We start from the raw sequence: 17,129 nt of genomic DNA, 5'->3' as shown, positions 1-17,129 counted from the left end.
GGCCAGAACTACCAAGTCCTATGATTACCCGGTGGGTGGAAGTTGGTGACTTCTGTCCAACTCCCAAAGACTATTTTCGTGGGTATTTGTTGTTTTGTATGTTACAAATGGCAGATGTGTTAGGTTTTGTTTGCTGTCTTTTCTTCGAACAACTTCTCGGGATACTTGGATAGATACTAAGTACATAAGGTAGCTGCAAATGAGTGGTCGGCGTTGAAAATGGCCTCTATTGTCTTCTGTCACTCTGCTTTTCACCTTGCCATAAAGTCATTCAAATCTTCTCAGTGTGCTTCCTGGTCTTTAAAAGCAGCGCCCCCTGCAGGTCACAAGTGTATCGCAGTGAAAGCAGTTCTAGTAGGTGAAAGCACAAAGGTATTCCTGGATTTTTGCCCAGAGTTGCGCTCTCAGGACAGCACTTTAGGCAAATTTAAAATTGCTAATTTTCAGGCATTCCTAAAAGTACTTGGGGACTGTACAACTTTCCCCAAAATATTACAGGACTGGATTTGGAATCCTAAATAAGGTTCTTGGAATATTTGGGGGAAAGTTGCTCTTTCACTAAATATTCTTGGACTAGGTTAGAAGAGTAATTTTGACCTTATAGTGCCTGCGACACTCACTGCTGCCCTGAGCAGGAGCTGCACAGCGAGGACAGTGTGTGCCTATGGTCTCAGAGGATAAAAGTTCACTTCAGCCAGATTTTGTCCTCAAGATGTTATTCTTTTCTCATTTACACCAGGTCAGGCATGATGATGAATACAATCATTTCTTTAAAAAATGAAAACCGAAATCCAGTGTGGAAACAAAAGCCTTTTTTCAAATTACAAATTAGATGGGACATAAAAAGGGCATCCCCTACGTATCTGCAGTTTGGAAAGGAATGTATCAATGATTTGTGAGATCAGTTGCAATTACACACCACTAATCAGTTACCTAACCATAGCCCTGCCAATTTTCACAGGTTTATGCGTGATGTCATGCTCTAGTCCAAGTTTTTTCTTTGAATTCTGGAATCTGTAGTCATGTTTATTTCACTAAATAGGGCTACAAGTCCCAGAATTCAAATGAAAAAACCTGGCCTGGGGCAACATGTCATGCATGGTCCTGGGAAACTTGCCACCTATATAACCACCAATTGTGTTGACAAAAGATTTGCAAAAGGAAGCTGTCCCTGTAGGCCTTCATCCCTGCAGGAAGCCACAGAGTGCAACTTTTCTAATTAATACTTATTATACAGGTCATTTTGTGACATCTGCAAATGTGCAATGCGTAATGCGGCCTAGTACATAGGTAACGTTTCAAACTGCATCGTCCTTTTAAAATAGTCGATCTGCACTTTGCACATCTGTGGTCTGTGATGGTACTTAGGCCTAACGCACCATGAGTATTTCACTTAATTCGAACACCGCGTTTCTAGGTTTATTTTTAAAGTCCTCCCTTTTCAGGAGTAGCTTTTTACAATGCACTGTATTCTTGCACAAAGACAATAGACTCCAAGAATGCATTAGGCTGTGAAATGAAAGCCCACTGCTGGAAGCTTGGGGCCAGATGTACCAAAAATCCAATTTGCGACTTGCAAATTGCGAGTCCTTCCGACTCGCAATTTGCAACTCGCAAATTGGTATGCAGAACGGTGTCTCAGACACCGTCTGCGAGTCGCTATGGGGTCGCAAAGACCCACCTCATTAATATTAATGAGGTGGGTCGCAAATTGCGGCCCCATAGCGACTATGGGCACTCGCAAACATGGAGGCCTGCTGTAGTCAGCAGACCTCCATGTTCGTGACTGCTTTTAAATAAAGCAGTTTTTTTTTTTTTAAGTGTAGCCCGTTTTCCTTAAAGGAAAACGAGCTGCACTTAAAAAAAAAAAACGAAACCTTTAGTTTCTGTATTTTTTCAGGGCAGGTAGTGGTCCCTTGGACCACTACCTGCCCTGAAAAAATAGTTTTGGTTCCATTCACAAAGGGGAAGGGGTCCCATGGGGACCCCCTTCCCGTTTGCGAGTGGGTTACCATCCACTTCAAGTGGATGGTAACTGCGACTCCATTTGCGACCGCATATGCGGTCGCAAATGGAATTGCATTCCACTGCGACTTGCAAATAGGAAGGGAACACCCCTTCCTATTTGCGATTCGGAAATGCATTTTGCGAGTCGGTCCCGACTCGCAAAATGCATTTCTGCATGGGAAACACGCATTTGCGAGTCGCAAACGGCAAATTTTGCCGTTTGCGAGTCGCAAAGTGTTTCCTGCATCTGGCCCATAGTCTCTCATTCTACTTGCAACTGGAACACGTAAGGTTGGAATGAGGAATAACATACGTTTCTTTTTAACACATTGGTAACCCCCCTTCTTTGGCATCCGCCGATCCATCTCTTCCTGTCTTTTGCAGCTGAGTGCAAGTACCAGTTCCAGGCCTGGGGGGAGTGCGACCCTGAGACTGGCGTGAAGATCCGAAGCGGGAACCTCAAGAGGGCCCTCCATGACGCAGAGTGCCAGAACACCGTCACCATCTCCAAGCCCTGCGGCAAGGTGAACAAGCCCAAGCCCGAAGGTAAGCATGGCCGCTGAATGCGCATGTCAAGGTCACGTGCACCACAGAGAGCCCATCAAACTATTCTGTCTGCGCGCGCCGGTGCGTCGCCTCGTGGCTGCCGCTGTTGTATAAAATGAATTATTGGTGACGCCAGTGGTTCTGAAGTAGTGTCAAGGCGCTAAACTGATAAGTGCCAATGCACGAATGTGGTAACCGTAGGAGGCGCTGACAAGCAACAGATCCAGCAAGTGAGGAAAGTCAGTAGGTTTAGGAGATAATGTAGAAATAAAATCTCGGACCTTAATTCTGGAGATTTCTATATGTTAGACTGAGGACCAAAATCCGTTGCTGCACAAATATGTGCTCAAACCGGCCCCGCACGCCGGTATCATACAGGTGAGCTTAACTCAACACACTCTTATGGTTTGCGAAGAGCTCCAATTTTTTGTTTTTACAAAATTTTACATGACATTTTGTGAATTTAATTTGCCTGGATCTCATCTGAACACTGAATGCCCTGCATCCCAAGGTCGGTGACTGGTTTGAGGAGAAAGCGCCTGCTGAAAGAATGTGTTGCTCATACCAGGGTCCAGAAGGCAAAAACGGTGCACAATTTCCCACCTTCAAAATCCCGTGGTATTTTGAAAAATTGGTTCATTTTACAGACGTCAAAAAATGTTACTTGGATCCACCCTTCTCCCACTGTGAACTCAGAGTAGCAGAGCTGCGGGACGGAGGGCCACCCAAAAAGTGCATTTTACAGAGCAATTTTCTAAGTACATTGGCTAAAAACATAGGATTTACAGGTAGTGCAGCAGCGAAACTAATTACATATTTTATTACTTTATGAGCTGCCAAAATAGCTAGGTCTACGATTTTTAAAAGCAGCAAACCACGAAATTATGTGCCAAACCCCTGTGTAAGGTACAAAAAACATACCAAAAGACTGAGAGAAATAGCACAATTTCCAGTGCCATCAAAACTTTCTGCTGTTAATAATATGATGCTAAATATGCACGCCTTCCAGGGGTGCCACTCAAGCACTCATCAAAATGCCAGCCTGTCAGAAGTGATCACTGATGCTCAGCCTTGTGAGTGCTGTTCATTGTGACAGGAGATGGCTCACTGTGGGAGTGGGCTGCTGGGAGCTCCACAGCTGTTGTTTAGGGTGTTAGGACTGGTGTAAGGTACGAATAATATGCAGGACCACTGGAATTATGTGATTTTGTGGCTGCTGCGTTTTCCGCATAATTATGGATTTTGCGATTGTTTGCCACATAATCCATAATCTGCTGCATAATCTACGGATTTTAACAAAAATGATTTTAACTCAAATGGATGAAAATTATCAAGTTACTTCGCAAAGGTTGACTGCTCACCTTTCTGTTGCTTATTACTCCATTTTGGTGTTAAACTGGTCTTTAATGAGGTGAAACCTTTCAAAAGTGTAACTATATGTAAAAATGGCAAAATAATGGAGCAGTGCTATCACAAACTGTGCAGCATTAAACTGCGTAATTTACCTTTTGTTGCCACATAATTTAGTCAATTCTGCCACATACTTTGATCCACCCTTGCTGCGTAATACCAATGGCCATGATTATATGGGCCCAGATTTTATATTCATCTTTTAAATTACAGTTGCTGCTACGACTTCAGTGTCTACTTAACTGTAGGATGAATACCACGCATTTCCATGGCAGTTTCATTGAAAGCCACATTGTAAACATGCTGCGCACCTCCTCTCATCCCCATCTGCTCATCTCCTCATACTGTCGAGGAACTAGCATGCGGCATGCCACAGGTCGTGGGCCAGGACCCACATGCACGTGGAATCACAGAGTCTATCCACACACCTACAGCCTGACTGCCAGCTTCTCAGTACAGCCCGTGGTGTCTTCTTCCTCCTCTGTATAAATCACTGCTGTAGCTGTACTTATTTCCATAACTCTTTGCTTGTTTTTCTCTGCACTTCAGATGCTCCAAACATTCCATCTGTAGTGAAGTGTATGATCAGCCTTTTGCTGACATTGAATCACAAGCCCACCATCAGTTCAAGGTTGTAAACCAATGAGATGATGGTGTTGTGGGATTCTGATGGGGTCAGGAGTTTTTGGGAGTGTGTGGTCCTTTTATATTCACCCACGGTGTGGGCAAGAATAGGGTTCATTGGTACATGGGCCATGTGTTGTAACCAGTCGAATGTGGCAAAACAATTCAGGAGAAAGTGTTCATCCTCCACAGGGTGATTCTCCTTTCAAATAACTGTTCTTAGTAGCTGTGCCAACCTGGTGGCCACATATACTGATCAGATTAAAACTCTCATGCCTCCCTTGTTTTTTTCTTTTCCACAGTGACTAATTTGGCTTCAGCTCTTGTATTCTGGCAAAGCCCTAGGGTCTTTTTTCTTAGATCAATCCCTAAGCAGCTGGGCATTTTTTTAAATAGTTTTTGTATCCTCAGTTCCGAGGATTTTGTCTTGAGGTGTATTCCTTTTAATTCCAGTTTATCCTGAAAAAGCCGGGATTTCCTTAGTTTTTCCTAGAATTATTAGGAGAGCTAGGTTGTCCGTGGACAAACAGAATACAATCTGCATGCATTAGTCATTTGCAGTATTCTGCTCCCATTCTAATCCTCCTGAATAAAGTCTACATCTATGTTATTCTTTTAAATGCAGGATAAAAACCTGCTCTATTTGCCCAAGTTGTTTTTCCCTTTTATATTCAGCATGATCTTAACTAACAACCAATGCAGCCTCCAAGAGATAACCCGCCAATGCTGTGGGCTAGACTGCCTTTGGAGACTGTATCAACTGGAGCCAGTTAACCTGGGATATAAGAGTAAAGTCCAGGTTCTTCCTAGAAGCTAGAAGGTAGGGCAAAGATTGTTCAACAGATTTAACTTACTGATCCAAAAACTTTGTGAAAACTCTTTAGATTTGGCAAATGAATCTTCAAATTAAAGGAGAAAGGAGGATTGTTTGCTACTCTACAGACATAATATAGTTGTTTTGGATAGTTTTTGGTGGAGTTATAAAATATTTAATTTGAGGCACATAAGCATTAAAATACAGTTCTTAGAGTGTTTTGACTGCCCAGAGGCAACCAAGATTTGAAGAGAAAGGTTATTTTCTCCATTTGTTGTCCAATGTTCTTAATGATCTTTAATGAACCAAGGGTGGAGGGTTTAGGTCTTTTTCTTTTGCTTTGTGGCAGAATAATTTCATCAAGAAGTAGAGACATGCATTTGTTATATTTGGGAGCGGAGGTACTAACATCAACTTCAGAACTGCTAGAAACTGATAGATTGTTTGTGGCCACCATGGCTAAGTGGTCATGGTCAAGATTTTTGGTATCCCAAAACAAAGTTACTTCTTTTCTGATTTGGTCACAAGTTTAGCTAAATGTGAGGAGGAGTGAGAAAGAGATTGGAACATGGGAAATGATCCGGGCCATTTACAGGAATTGTTATTCAGTGTCAAGTAGGTAAGACTTGTATTATAATTCATATTTATATAATAATTAATTATAAGGCCAGTGTTAATATCTTTGATATGGATAAACTCCGTGAACAAGCTCATTACACAAGAAGAATAAAGCCAAGGGGCGACTGCCCTTTCTAAAGTTGCCAATTACTTACACCCTATTTTTTTTATATACAGCACCCTGACTTATGGTTCAGTAGGCCTATCTTATGAGTGCCGTAGATATATTAGAATGCAAAGTCTGGACTTTGTTATCAGTTTAAATGGCATCTTGAGTCAGCAGTTCGAACCCTGCACCTCCAGCCCGCAATGGCAGGCTCCGAGTCTTGCTTTGCTGTATCACACGTGTGGTGGCACAATACATGCTGCAGTCCACAAGGGACGCTTAAACTTACAAGCTTTGTGTACGCTTGATACCTTATATTAAGGACCTATAAGTAAGTTAACTTAAGCCAATTAGGAATAAGTCAATTAAACCTACACATTTAAAGGATCAGACCACTGACACTATGGTCTGGTTAGCAGGCCTCAGTGCGCTCTCAGAGTCGAAAAACCAGCAGCATCAGTCCAAAACTTTGGGGGAGATTAAGCAAAAAGAAGAATGCCCTTACAGCACGTATGCCTGTCTCTCATTATTAAACATCATAAAGCCCTTACTGTATTTGTCATTGAGTTAACCATTTAAAAGTATGGTCTACTTTATTTGAGGTGGGATTACATCATGCAAAGCCCATTTTTACCATATTTGTCATGGGACCTGTGTTTACAATGTCTCTATCAGTTATGAGCAATGGTACTACTTTGCCTTAACACAACAGCTGACCAATCAAGTGTGTGTAAAGAGGAAGATCAACAATGGGGTGAGCCAGAAACCCACAATCTCTTCTGCTTTTTACGTTAGTTTCGTCTTGTTGCATGAACTCTGGCTGACATTACAGGTGTATCTAGTGATCTCTAACAGCAGCTTACTCTCCATGACTATGTGTGCCTCAATTTAATGCAATTTCCAAATAATTGCGTTTCCACTTGAGAGTCTAAGTTAGAGTGCAGCGGACGGAGTATATGCGTTTGGCATGGCAGAATACTTTAGTACTGCCATGCCGAGGGTACCCCACCCCAGTATTTAGAGATTTTCGCTGCCATAGCAGACATCTCTTACATTGAAAGTGTGCCGTGCAACTCCTACAACATGTTGGAGTAGTACATCACACTTCAATATCTTTTAGTATTTTCAAAAAGAAAATCCCGAAACAGGTTTTGCTTGTTTAAATAAAACAAGCAATGACTTCTTTGCCATGGGAGATTTCTTGCATAGCATGGGGTCATTAAATGTGTTTACTTACTGCCATGTTTTGGATGGTGGTGTGTAAAAGTAAAAACATGCCATTTGCTCGTCCACTCTAAAATGGGTGGACGGACAAGTGTCAAAACTTCTGATGGCCCAACGGATATTTGTCAGCAGTGGAGATTGAGCCGTCTGTGTCGCTTACACGCTGAAGGTCTGCCCAACTGTGTATGAGGAGGGCAGACCTTCAGTGTTGAGGAAAGCACACTCAATTGTGATGGACTACCCTTTCCACTGCACTCTAAATCAGACCCCATATGTGAAATACTCTACCAGTATGGGCATCTTTATCTGCATACTTACCATGTGCCCTCTGGCGGGCTTACAGTGTTTTTGTGAGGGCTTGCAGGGCACTAATCTTGTAAGCATCGACTGGATTGTAATTAATTATTTGTCCATTTTCTATTCCACAAATGACAGCAGAGTGAAGATTTTATGATAGCACATAGTCAATGATTTCCACCCTATTAAAAGTACGACCCGCCTCCTCTCCTGGGCCACTGTGCATCAATGAATCCAGAATTTGTAAAGCGCAGCAAATCATCCGTGAGGGTCTCAAGACGCTGAATTGTAGGCACGGGGTGATTAGGTGATTGGCCCAGAATCACAGGATGTTGAGCCAACGCCGATATCCGAACCTGGTTCCCCCAGCTCTAAAGTCGGCAGCTCTGGCCATCACGCCACATCCTACACTGTGCATTCATGTGGTGTGCACCCTGAATATCGAACCCACAATATCGGTTGGATAGAATATCGAGGATAAAATATCAAAACAAATATCGACAGGTAAGTCTAGATTTTCTATACCTAACTCCAGATATATGTACCTATGATGTACATATATATATATTCAAGGTAGCAGATGTGGATACGGAAGAGTAAATCTGTGCTTCCCTATATGTCCTTTACTTTCAATATTTGGTCCCTCGATATTCAATCCTCGATATTCTTCTGCCTTGATATTGTTGATGCCATTATTTCGTAGGACAACCGTCACACTTAGATGCCCTCCCCTCCAATGGAAAGTACAAATGAGTACCTTTTCCCGGCAGAATTTAAACATATTTTTTCTCCAAAACTGGCTGGAAAAAAATGTCAGTGATCTCACAGAAGAAATATCAAGGAGAATGATGTCTTAATTAAAAGACAACAGGGGTCCAAGGGGGACAAGATGGAAGTGTTGTCTAGTTCGGCTGGATAATTTTAATTATGCCATCGAAATTCGCCAAATTCCTGTATTTTGCATTGTGCGATGTTCCAGAAATGTCCTCATTATGAGAGTTCACATAATTGTTTTAACAAAGAGCTCACCTTGCGTAAAAAAGCCTTGCGAGATACCGGGGGAAGGCTTGTTTGCACAAAAGATTTCTTGTGACTTTCACTGGTTGAACCACACTCCGGCGAACATCTGGCAAGACATTGTTTATTTGAGGACAAGGGAAGAAGTGTACCTCTCGCCCCTACTTGAGTGTGAGGGTAGCAACACATTTTCTATGCCACATGCACAACACACACACTTAAAAACATGCCATGAGATACCAAAAAATATACCACTGTGACATTCTAATTTCATAACATTTTGTGGGAAAGAAAGGACCCGGTTTACACACATTAGCTCTCCTGGATGTACAGCTCTCCCTCTGGCAGCGTGGCTGCATGCTTTGGGTGGGTAGCTCGCCCCCCTGACTGCACGTGGGTTTTGAGCAGGTGGCTAAGAGGGAGAGGCAGCAGCCGGGCCTGCTGGCAGCCAGTGGGAGCGGATGGGTGTTTATCAGTCGAGGTGACAAGACATGCATTAGTGAGAGCGATTGGATGAGTCAATTCAATATATATGTAATTTTTGTGTGTGTCTGTGTGTGCACTGGAGCGTGGGGAGAGACTATCACCATATATAAACTTGCTTTTGAATAATCACTCCTGTGGGGGGCTAAAAGGCCTTCCCACTGCACCAACTTGAGAATTATATAAAGATGTTACGGTACATTACCTCTGGAAAGCACACATGTTCCCTCTTCCAATAATAGAAGTGATCTGACATAAACATCAAGCGCCTATGCTGTGCAGAGCTGGAAATAGAAAGGGGTGAAGGAGGAGAAATGGGAATGCATTATTCACTGCTCTTGTAATGTAGCGCCTACACATCTCCTCATGTGCCTGGATACCCTCACGGGCGATTAGTGTGCTATACAAATAGACATAACATAATAGTGCAATGAGTGTAGTTGAAGACCCCCCTTATGAGCTCTTTAAGCTCATGGAGGTGACAAGGCCAGAAAGGACTAGGAAAGGTTGATCTGGGCTACCGAAGCAGAGTTTTTACATGTAAAAAAAACTTTTAAGTCTCATTATTGGTTGCAATGAGTGGTATCACCCCAGAGGGTACTGCCCCAGGCAACTACAAATGGACATGTGTGTACAGACCTGCGATTACTGCGTCCACTAATTCTGAACCAGGGAACTCTTTGTCCACAAACACTGTACCCGGGTCCAGTCACTGGCGTAACAAAACCCCCGCAACCCCTGCAATGCCGGGGGGCGAGCTCCAAGGGGCTCCCTCAGCACAGCACCTGCATGTTTTTTTCAGGGGAGTCCAGTTTTGTTACGCTATTGGGTCCAGCGGGAACATATCCACACTCAGTGAGACTGCAGCAGGGGTTGTGGGCAGAAGCACAGCCCAGACCCCACCCGCCCAGTGCTTAATTTGTGCTTCTTGTTTCCGGTGTTGAGCACCGGCACTTATTTTTCAGGGCGGCAATTATTTTTCTGCCTCAAGCATTTACTGTGAGCAAAAGGCGCTTATGGGAAAGACAGAGGAAGAGAAAAACAAAAAAGCATCAGGAAGGGAGAAAGCGGAAAGCTGCAAGACTGCAAGAGTGAGCTGAAGGGACAGGGAGTGGCTGTAAATGGATTAAAGAGGCCCAAGATGGCTTCAGGATTACACTGCCTCAGTATTCCGTGTTCACACATTTAATTGCAGCCAGTCGCGGCTCGCGCTGATTGAAAGGGACAGGGTGGGGGGATTAAATTAAATTAAAAATAAATAAAATTAAAAAACCCACTTGCCTCGCTCCTGGGCTGCTCCTCTGCCTCCTCTCGTCTTGCTGCATGCAGGCATAGGCTCCCAGCCTGCCCTGCGCCAATCCTGACACTGCTTAGAGCAGCACTAGGATTGGCTGGGAGCGCCCAGCCAGGGAGCTCCCAGGCAGACTGGGAGCCTGTTCAGGCTCTCTCCAGCCCAGCAACCGAGACAGCCGGCCAAACACACATGCGCTCTGAGGGGGAGTGCTACTTGTCACCCCCGTGGCCCCGCCCCATTTCCCCTAAAAACGATCATAAACATAGTTTATGATAGTTTTTTGGGAAAAAGGTTTGCAGCTGCCGCTGCTGGCGGGGGGTGATGCTCCTCCACCCCCTATGGAGGAGCCGCCCCTGATTGCAGCAGCCGCGTGTTTAAGAGGAGGGCTTTGGGCACTGGCACGTTTTTATTTACAAATTAAGCACTGCACCTGCTTTCTCCCCTTCTGCACTGCGTGGGGAGGGCAATGTAGATATATTACTATCCCTCCCCAGACCAGCCCTTCCCTGGTGTCCCTCAGAACCGACCCCACCTCTAAAACAAGGCATCATCTGCTGAAAGAAGGTGGAAATGTTCATGGAAATGGGTCAATTATTCGGTCCAGGATTGGAAGGGGCATGCCACGAATAGACCCAGTATTCCCAGGTCCAGGTGGTATTCCTTATTCCAGTTGGAATAGCTTGTGATGCCCTTTAGCTGCTGTGGGGGACTGACCAGAATCAGGAATGAACGGCCTGTATCCCGCACCAAATAGCAGCTCGTAAGGAGGCCCTATGGGTTAGATTTCGCATACACCAGTATTCATTAGCCAAGGGGCAACGGAAAAATGAAATTCTTGTTGTGTAAATAAAAAGAGCAGTGTGGTGAACATAGGGAAGGAAATCAGAAGCTGCAGTTGAAATCAGGACCTGGCCAAACCATTGTGTGCATTTTTGGGTTAAAAAAAAAAAACCCTTTCTCCGTCCACACCATCCAGAACCTCATGGAAGCAACCCCATGGTGGAGATTTTTGCTGTCATTTTCAGGGATGTGACTGGACTGTAGCTATTATTGGTGCAGCAGGTGCGGTGACACTGGGGTTTAGGGGCGTGAGAGACCCACTTCACGCCAATTAGTGGCTGATGTTTACAGCTTTTGGACCTGCAAGGTGCTATCAGGCAGCCCAGTGCAAATCACACTTCATTACTTGGGTAATTTTGGGTGTGTTCGATGCTCCCGGATGTGGACGTGCAGCTGACATTTGTCAGGACATGGAATGCACTGCGGAGTGTCTCTGACATGTGATGTAAAACCCTGGGTGAGATAACATCCTGCCAGCAGCTGAGGTCAGTGGGGTATCTCAGGCAACACTCCAGGGAGAGGCAGGGACAGCATCTTTCAGTAACCTGGATAATGTCCTGTGGAACAATAACATGTCCTGGTGCCAAGCCAGATTCCTGCCCCTACAAAGGATGTCAGTGCAGCCGCTGGGAAGAAAGCTCAGTGGCTCAATGCACCTGTGACTGAGAGCTGGGCTCAAAACGAATCCATGTGCTCTGTCGACAGGCAGGCTAAGATCTTTATCCTTCCGAGGTTGATAAAATAAGTAATCATGACCTGGGGTGTAGGAAGTCGTAGATTCATGTGGGTAAATATATTTTTATAACACAAGACACACTAAAGTCTGCCGATGCCACTGAATAATTGTGTGTGATAACCATAGACAAGTCGGCCAGCAGGCTCCTGCAGCTCATGGTGGCTCCAATCAGTGCCAGGTAAGGACAGCCGTGGCCACTGAAAGTATGTAGGAGTGAATGGCCACATAGTGTGGCACGGTGGACTAAATGATGTGTCAAGAAATGCAGATTATGCAGCATATTTTTTGGCAGCACTCTATCAATATTTTGTCATTTTCTAATATAATTCAGCTTCTTCCTTTTTTACTGGAAGACCATCGTGGCCTTTTTGGTAGACTGTGCGTTTGACCACAAATTCTTAGAGCGACAGGGGAACTGGTAATGAAAGAACATAAATTTAACTTGATTTATGTTGCAAGTGCACCCCACTATTTCATGCTGCAGAACCGGTTTGGGGTCCTTTCGAGGCTGGTTGCCAGATAGTCTTTGTGATGTTTCTCACGGGTGAGCAGTCTCCAGCTTTGAGCACCCACAATAGAGACACATAGAGGTGTGGGGTTTTTGCCCGTGGCTGCGATCACCCCAAGTGAGCATCTGATTGGGCAAATATACAAAGCTAGGCTTCACCTAAATGGTCCCCTTTACCCTGCACAATAGAATCTTCAGCCCCATCCTTTACCACTGCCCTCTGCCACATACAATGCCCAGGAAGCCCAGTCAGGAGCCCCTTGCTAACAAAAGGCCTCATGGAATTTGTCAGAGGAAGCCCTGTTTCCATCCTCCTCACTACAATGCCTGGATCTCAGCCCACCACCCAAAGAAATGCAGGCAATACACATCTGCTGCCTGCGGAAGTTATCCTCACCCTCCTTCTTGTGCTGTGACTAACAAAGGGCATCCAAATGAATCCTGCTTTGCATTTGTAATTAATACTATGAGCCGAATGTTATGGGTAAATACCATAAGCGATCTGTTCCAACATGTTCAGAGTTTATTTTTCGATGTTTACATTAATAACCCCACATACTTTCTCACCTGAGGTTACTGCTTTCTTTGAGCGCAGTACAAAGCTCTTGATAGTCCGTATATCTGCTCACAGCGGTCACATTATACTTCCAATCCCTGAGCTGCTAAGATGTCCTTGCTGAAGCGATGGCCTAGGAGTAGCCTAGGGGTGAGCAAACTAAGCACTTGATTCTAGTGCCTGATATAGCTCCTGCTTGCATGCAAATAAAGTTGTTTCTTTCTATAGTCTTGCATCCTCAGATTGTATACCATCTCAAAACATCTTACACATATTTCTAAAGCCCTGCATGCAAAAACTGACCTTTACTTAAAACTTCTGGTTGTCACTTCTTCTTTTCTTCTTTTAAATGAATCTCTACTTCCCTTCCATCATTCACATGCCTCCTCTTTCTGAGCACAGTCTACTCTAGTTCATACATGTTTGTCTTAATCTCCATTATTGTATTTCTGGAAACTGTCCACGCCTCACTTCGAAGACCACTACCTCTCCTCTTTTGAAACTCATACCTCTGTAACCTAACAATACCTAAAGTGCCCAAGCTAAGCTATTAAACCCACCACCAATCTGCATGAACTCACATACCTCCTCACTAATGATCACACCTAACTCCTATTCATTTAATCTGCAACAAAGAAACTGCAGTAAATGCATGGAATGGTTTTCTTGAGAGCACAATAATAGTCCCAGCAACCAAGAGAAACCAATAACCACAGCATTAATCCTTGGGTTCCGGGGCAGCATGCTTCCCATCATAAAGTGCTACAAATGCCTCATCTGGGGCAGTAAGTGCCATATAAATAAAATTACAGTTCAGTAAAATTAGTTTCATTGCAGGATGGCTGGCTGAATGAGCTAGTGAGTGCCTGGATGCCCCGGATCACCTAGTGGTTAGGAAACTTTAGAGTACAACAATCTTTCCACCAAGAAGCAATCAATAACCTAAAAACTGAAAGTTAAGAACCGAAACCTAACTTTGTTAGTCTGCCATATTGGTAGGAGAAATTAAGCGGAAGCATGAATGGGAGAGCAGTGTGCACATAGAATTAAACTCGGTGTTATTTTAAGAGGAAAGCATGGCTGAAATGAGCAGTGGTTATCCTAGAGCGAGACTGCATCATTGGCCAATCACCAATGAGGTAAAAGGTAAAAAGCAAAGACATATGCAAAATGCTGTGGTTTGATCCAAAACGTGAAGGACACTTCAAACAAACAATGTCAAAGGGAGGCGGACCCACACTCCACTCTGCGTAATAAGGTATTATTTAACAACATAAGCTCTTGGTTATGGCATGAGCCAAAGTTGCCATGGCAAAGTGGCGAGGAGACATCCTGGCAGTGTAAGGGTTACAATGACATCACAGTACTCATATGTCAAAGTGTGCCTTGTTAAACCCCTTTGCATGATATAAATATGAAATCAGTGGTTCTCCAGAAAAGGCTACAACCATAGATAGGCCCTTCGTTGCCCTGTCCCTAATAGATGCATCTAACTGTAAGGATCAGCATTCGATAAGGAGACTCTAGGAGCGGGGAGAGGGCACAGCTGATTCTAAAGGCTCTCATTCCCTTAAAAGCTCAGGGCCTTGTGAGAGGGAGGTGGCATCGGGGATCATGGGAGAGCCCTCACCGAAGTGCAGAGGCAAAGGTCTGGCGCGTGTTTATTGCAGGGCGACTTGGCTGGGGCCCTTGAGCCTGACCCTAGAGTCTGGAAGTGACAGGAAACGACCACATTATGTTGCAAGGTTGACTAAATCATGTAGCAAGAAGAGGGAAAACCTTTGTTGGTGGCCACAGCACTTGGATCTGTGGCCCAATGTGTGCCCCCTCTTAAAATGCATTTCTAGAGACGCCACCACTTCCACTGCGTATTGCAGCGTTTTTACTACCTTTTGATCCGGTTTAGCTCCAAATGTTTTTTTTTTAATTAAAATCTGCAAATTGTACAGTAGGTGATGAATTATGTGGCAAACGTGCTAAATTGAAAACAAAGGGTAAATGCTGTGGCAGTGTATTTACATAATGTAATGGTCCTGTCCAAGACCCTTGGGGTGTTCTCTTCACTTGCAGGAGCTGTTCTCCATTATCTAACTTCCCTCCAATCAACTAGAGTGAGGGAGAAACAAAAGAGACAGAGAGAGACAGAGTCAGCGCGAGGGAAGTGCTGTGTCGTGCTGTCCAATTGCCCCATAAACTTGCATGACTATAGCTCGAACTAGAACACATTTTTTTTTAGTTTTCTTTTCACTATTATTGTATTACTATTAAATGTGTGGCAATGGATGTTATCGTTATCAATGCCACCAGAGTGCCCCCGTCAGTTGAATGTCTGTGGCAGTCATGAGCAAGCTGAGAGTTTGGCTATGGATGAGGCTATCCCAGATTTCTATCCTTCAGAGTTCAGTGAATTGTGATCTATCGCATTTCTAATAGAAGCGACGGTAACTTTGTTGCAACAGCACTGAAAGGTGCTGGGCGCCATCTGGTCCCACCTGGGTCCAGTGACTGCTGTCTCAGGTGCTAGCCTCGTCCAAGGCCCCTGTCGGGGGAATAGTGGACAGCGGGGGGACGCCTCCCTCTGAGCACCAGCAGTAATAGCCTCTAACGAGCAGGCCTCTCGGGCGACCATTTATGCCTGGCCTTCTCCACGGGCGCTCGCCCATGATGGATGTCCATGTGAGAACTTCAGCCAACTAGGGGAGCGCGGCGCGCGCGGCGGGAGGGGGCCCCGTCCCCCACGCGGCGGCACGAGGCCATTTCATTTCCACTCAGACAACTGCCCTTGTAAATCTCCCGCTCCATCCCCATCACTGCTGATAAAGATGTGTCATTTTTTTTAATAAAGCCCGCCGTCCATCCATCTTCCGCGGACTCGACCGTCCCGCGTCTTCCGTACGCTGGCTGCATCCCTGCTCACATTTGCTGGCTGCGTTGCAGACTCATTTCCCGCGCTCCTTATCTTTTTACCCCGACTCGTCCATTTACCTAATTACTGATATCACCTTCTGGCGGTTCTTAAATCCTCGCTGTCCCTTTCCCTTCCTACGCTCCCTTCTTTGTTTCCTGTTCTTTCTTTCATTTCTTCCTTGCTTCATTTTCTTTCTTCCTTCCATTAGTCCTTACCTGTCGTTAAAAACAAGCACTTGAAAAAACAATTAGTCTCGCCTCTAAGAGGCTGAGCTCTTGCCTTTTCAATGCCTTTAATTGGCCGCGTGCGAACACGTCATGATGCACGTGCACGTATGGCTCGAAACATTGCAATGGGGTTTCTATTAAAGAAAACCCTTTCCAAAACAGCTTTCTATGCATATGCAAGCACTGGGATGCACGCACATGCCTGTCACGCGTGCGCATGCGTCGTGACCCTGTTCACGCATGGCGACCATTTTTCATCTACTGTTTCATCATATGAGCCTGCCGTTATAGAACGGTTATTTAGAAGTGAAACAGATGTAAAACAAAGTTCGCTCGAGCCCAAATCAGGAAAAAAGTGCAACTGTTGGCATGATGGGGATAATATTTGTCCTCCTTTCATCACACTGCTGCAATCCAGGGCTTTCTTTAAATATACAATACTCCTTCAGTCAGGTTGGGATGCATCTTTCTAGGTTTCATGGAAAGGCAGAGGAGATTTGTAACTATTCAAGCTTTGAGTGTGAGCTTTGGACTGTAACTAGACTTCAGTCAAGGTCTCCTCATTGCTGGGTGACAACAAGCATTGCACAAACAGGGATAAAAAAATGTTCTATCTTACGTGTCAAGAATTTTCAATTCTATTACGGACACAGAGGCGAGGATTATGCTTTCTCTTTCTTTTACTGTCCCAACACAGCAGCCAATCAAATAAGAGTAACACAAAAACATCAATACCCATGATGCTTTACATTAAATCACATGTTCCAATCACAACTCGAGACCCCTGTCCATATAAACCATGACCCCTTAAGTCACTTCCTTTTTCTTTGCCAAAGTCAGATAAACATCAAGCATCAGAAACAAAACTTCTTATAGGTGACCTATTCCAACGACCACCAGATCCGAAATCCTGG

General features: G+C 44.5%; 1 protein-coding gene across 1 annotated transcript in view; it reads left to right on the top strand.

The window, feature by feature from the left end:
* The window catches only part of PTN (pleiotrophin), a 193,140-nt gene that overhangs the window by 158,464 nt on the left and 17,547 nt on the right, over window positions 1-17,129 (top strand). Inside the window, exon 4 of the mRNA XM_069227962.1 lies at window positions 2,392-2,553. Coding sequence (XP_069084063.1) covers window positions 2,392-2,553 — 162 coding nt within the window. The remainder of the gene's footprint in view (window positions 1-2,391; window positions 2,554-17,129) is intronic.

The sequence above is a fragment of the Pleurodeles waltl genome, chromosome 4_1, assembly GCF_031143425.1.
Source record: "Pleurodeles waltl isolate 20211129_DDA chromosome 4_1, aPleWal1.hap1.20221129, whole genome shotgun sequence".
NCBI lineage: Eukaryota > Metazoa > Chordata > Amphibia > Caudata > Salamandridae > Pleurodeles > Pleurodeles waltl.
This window is presented reverse-complemented; position numbering and strand designations above follow the sequence as displayed.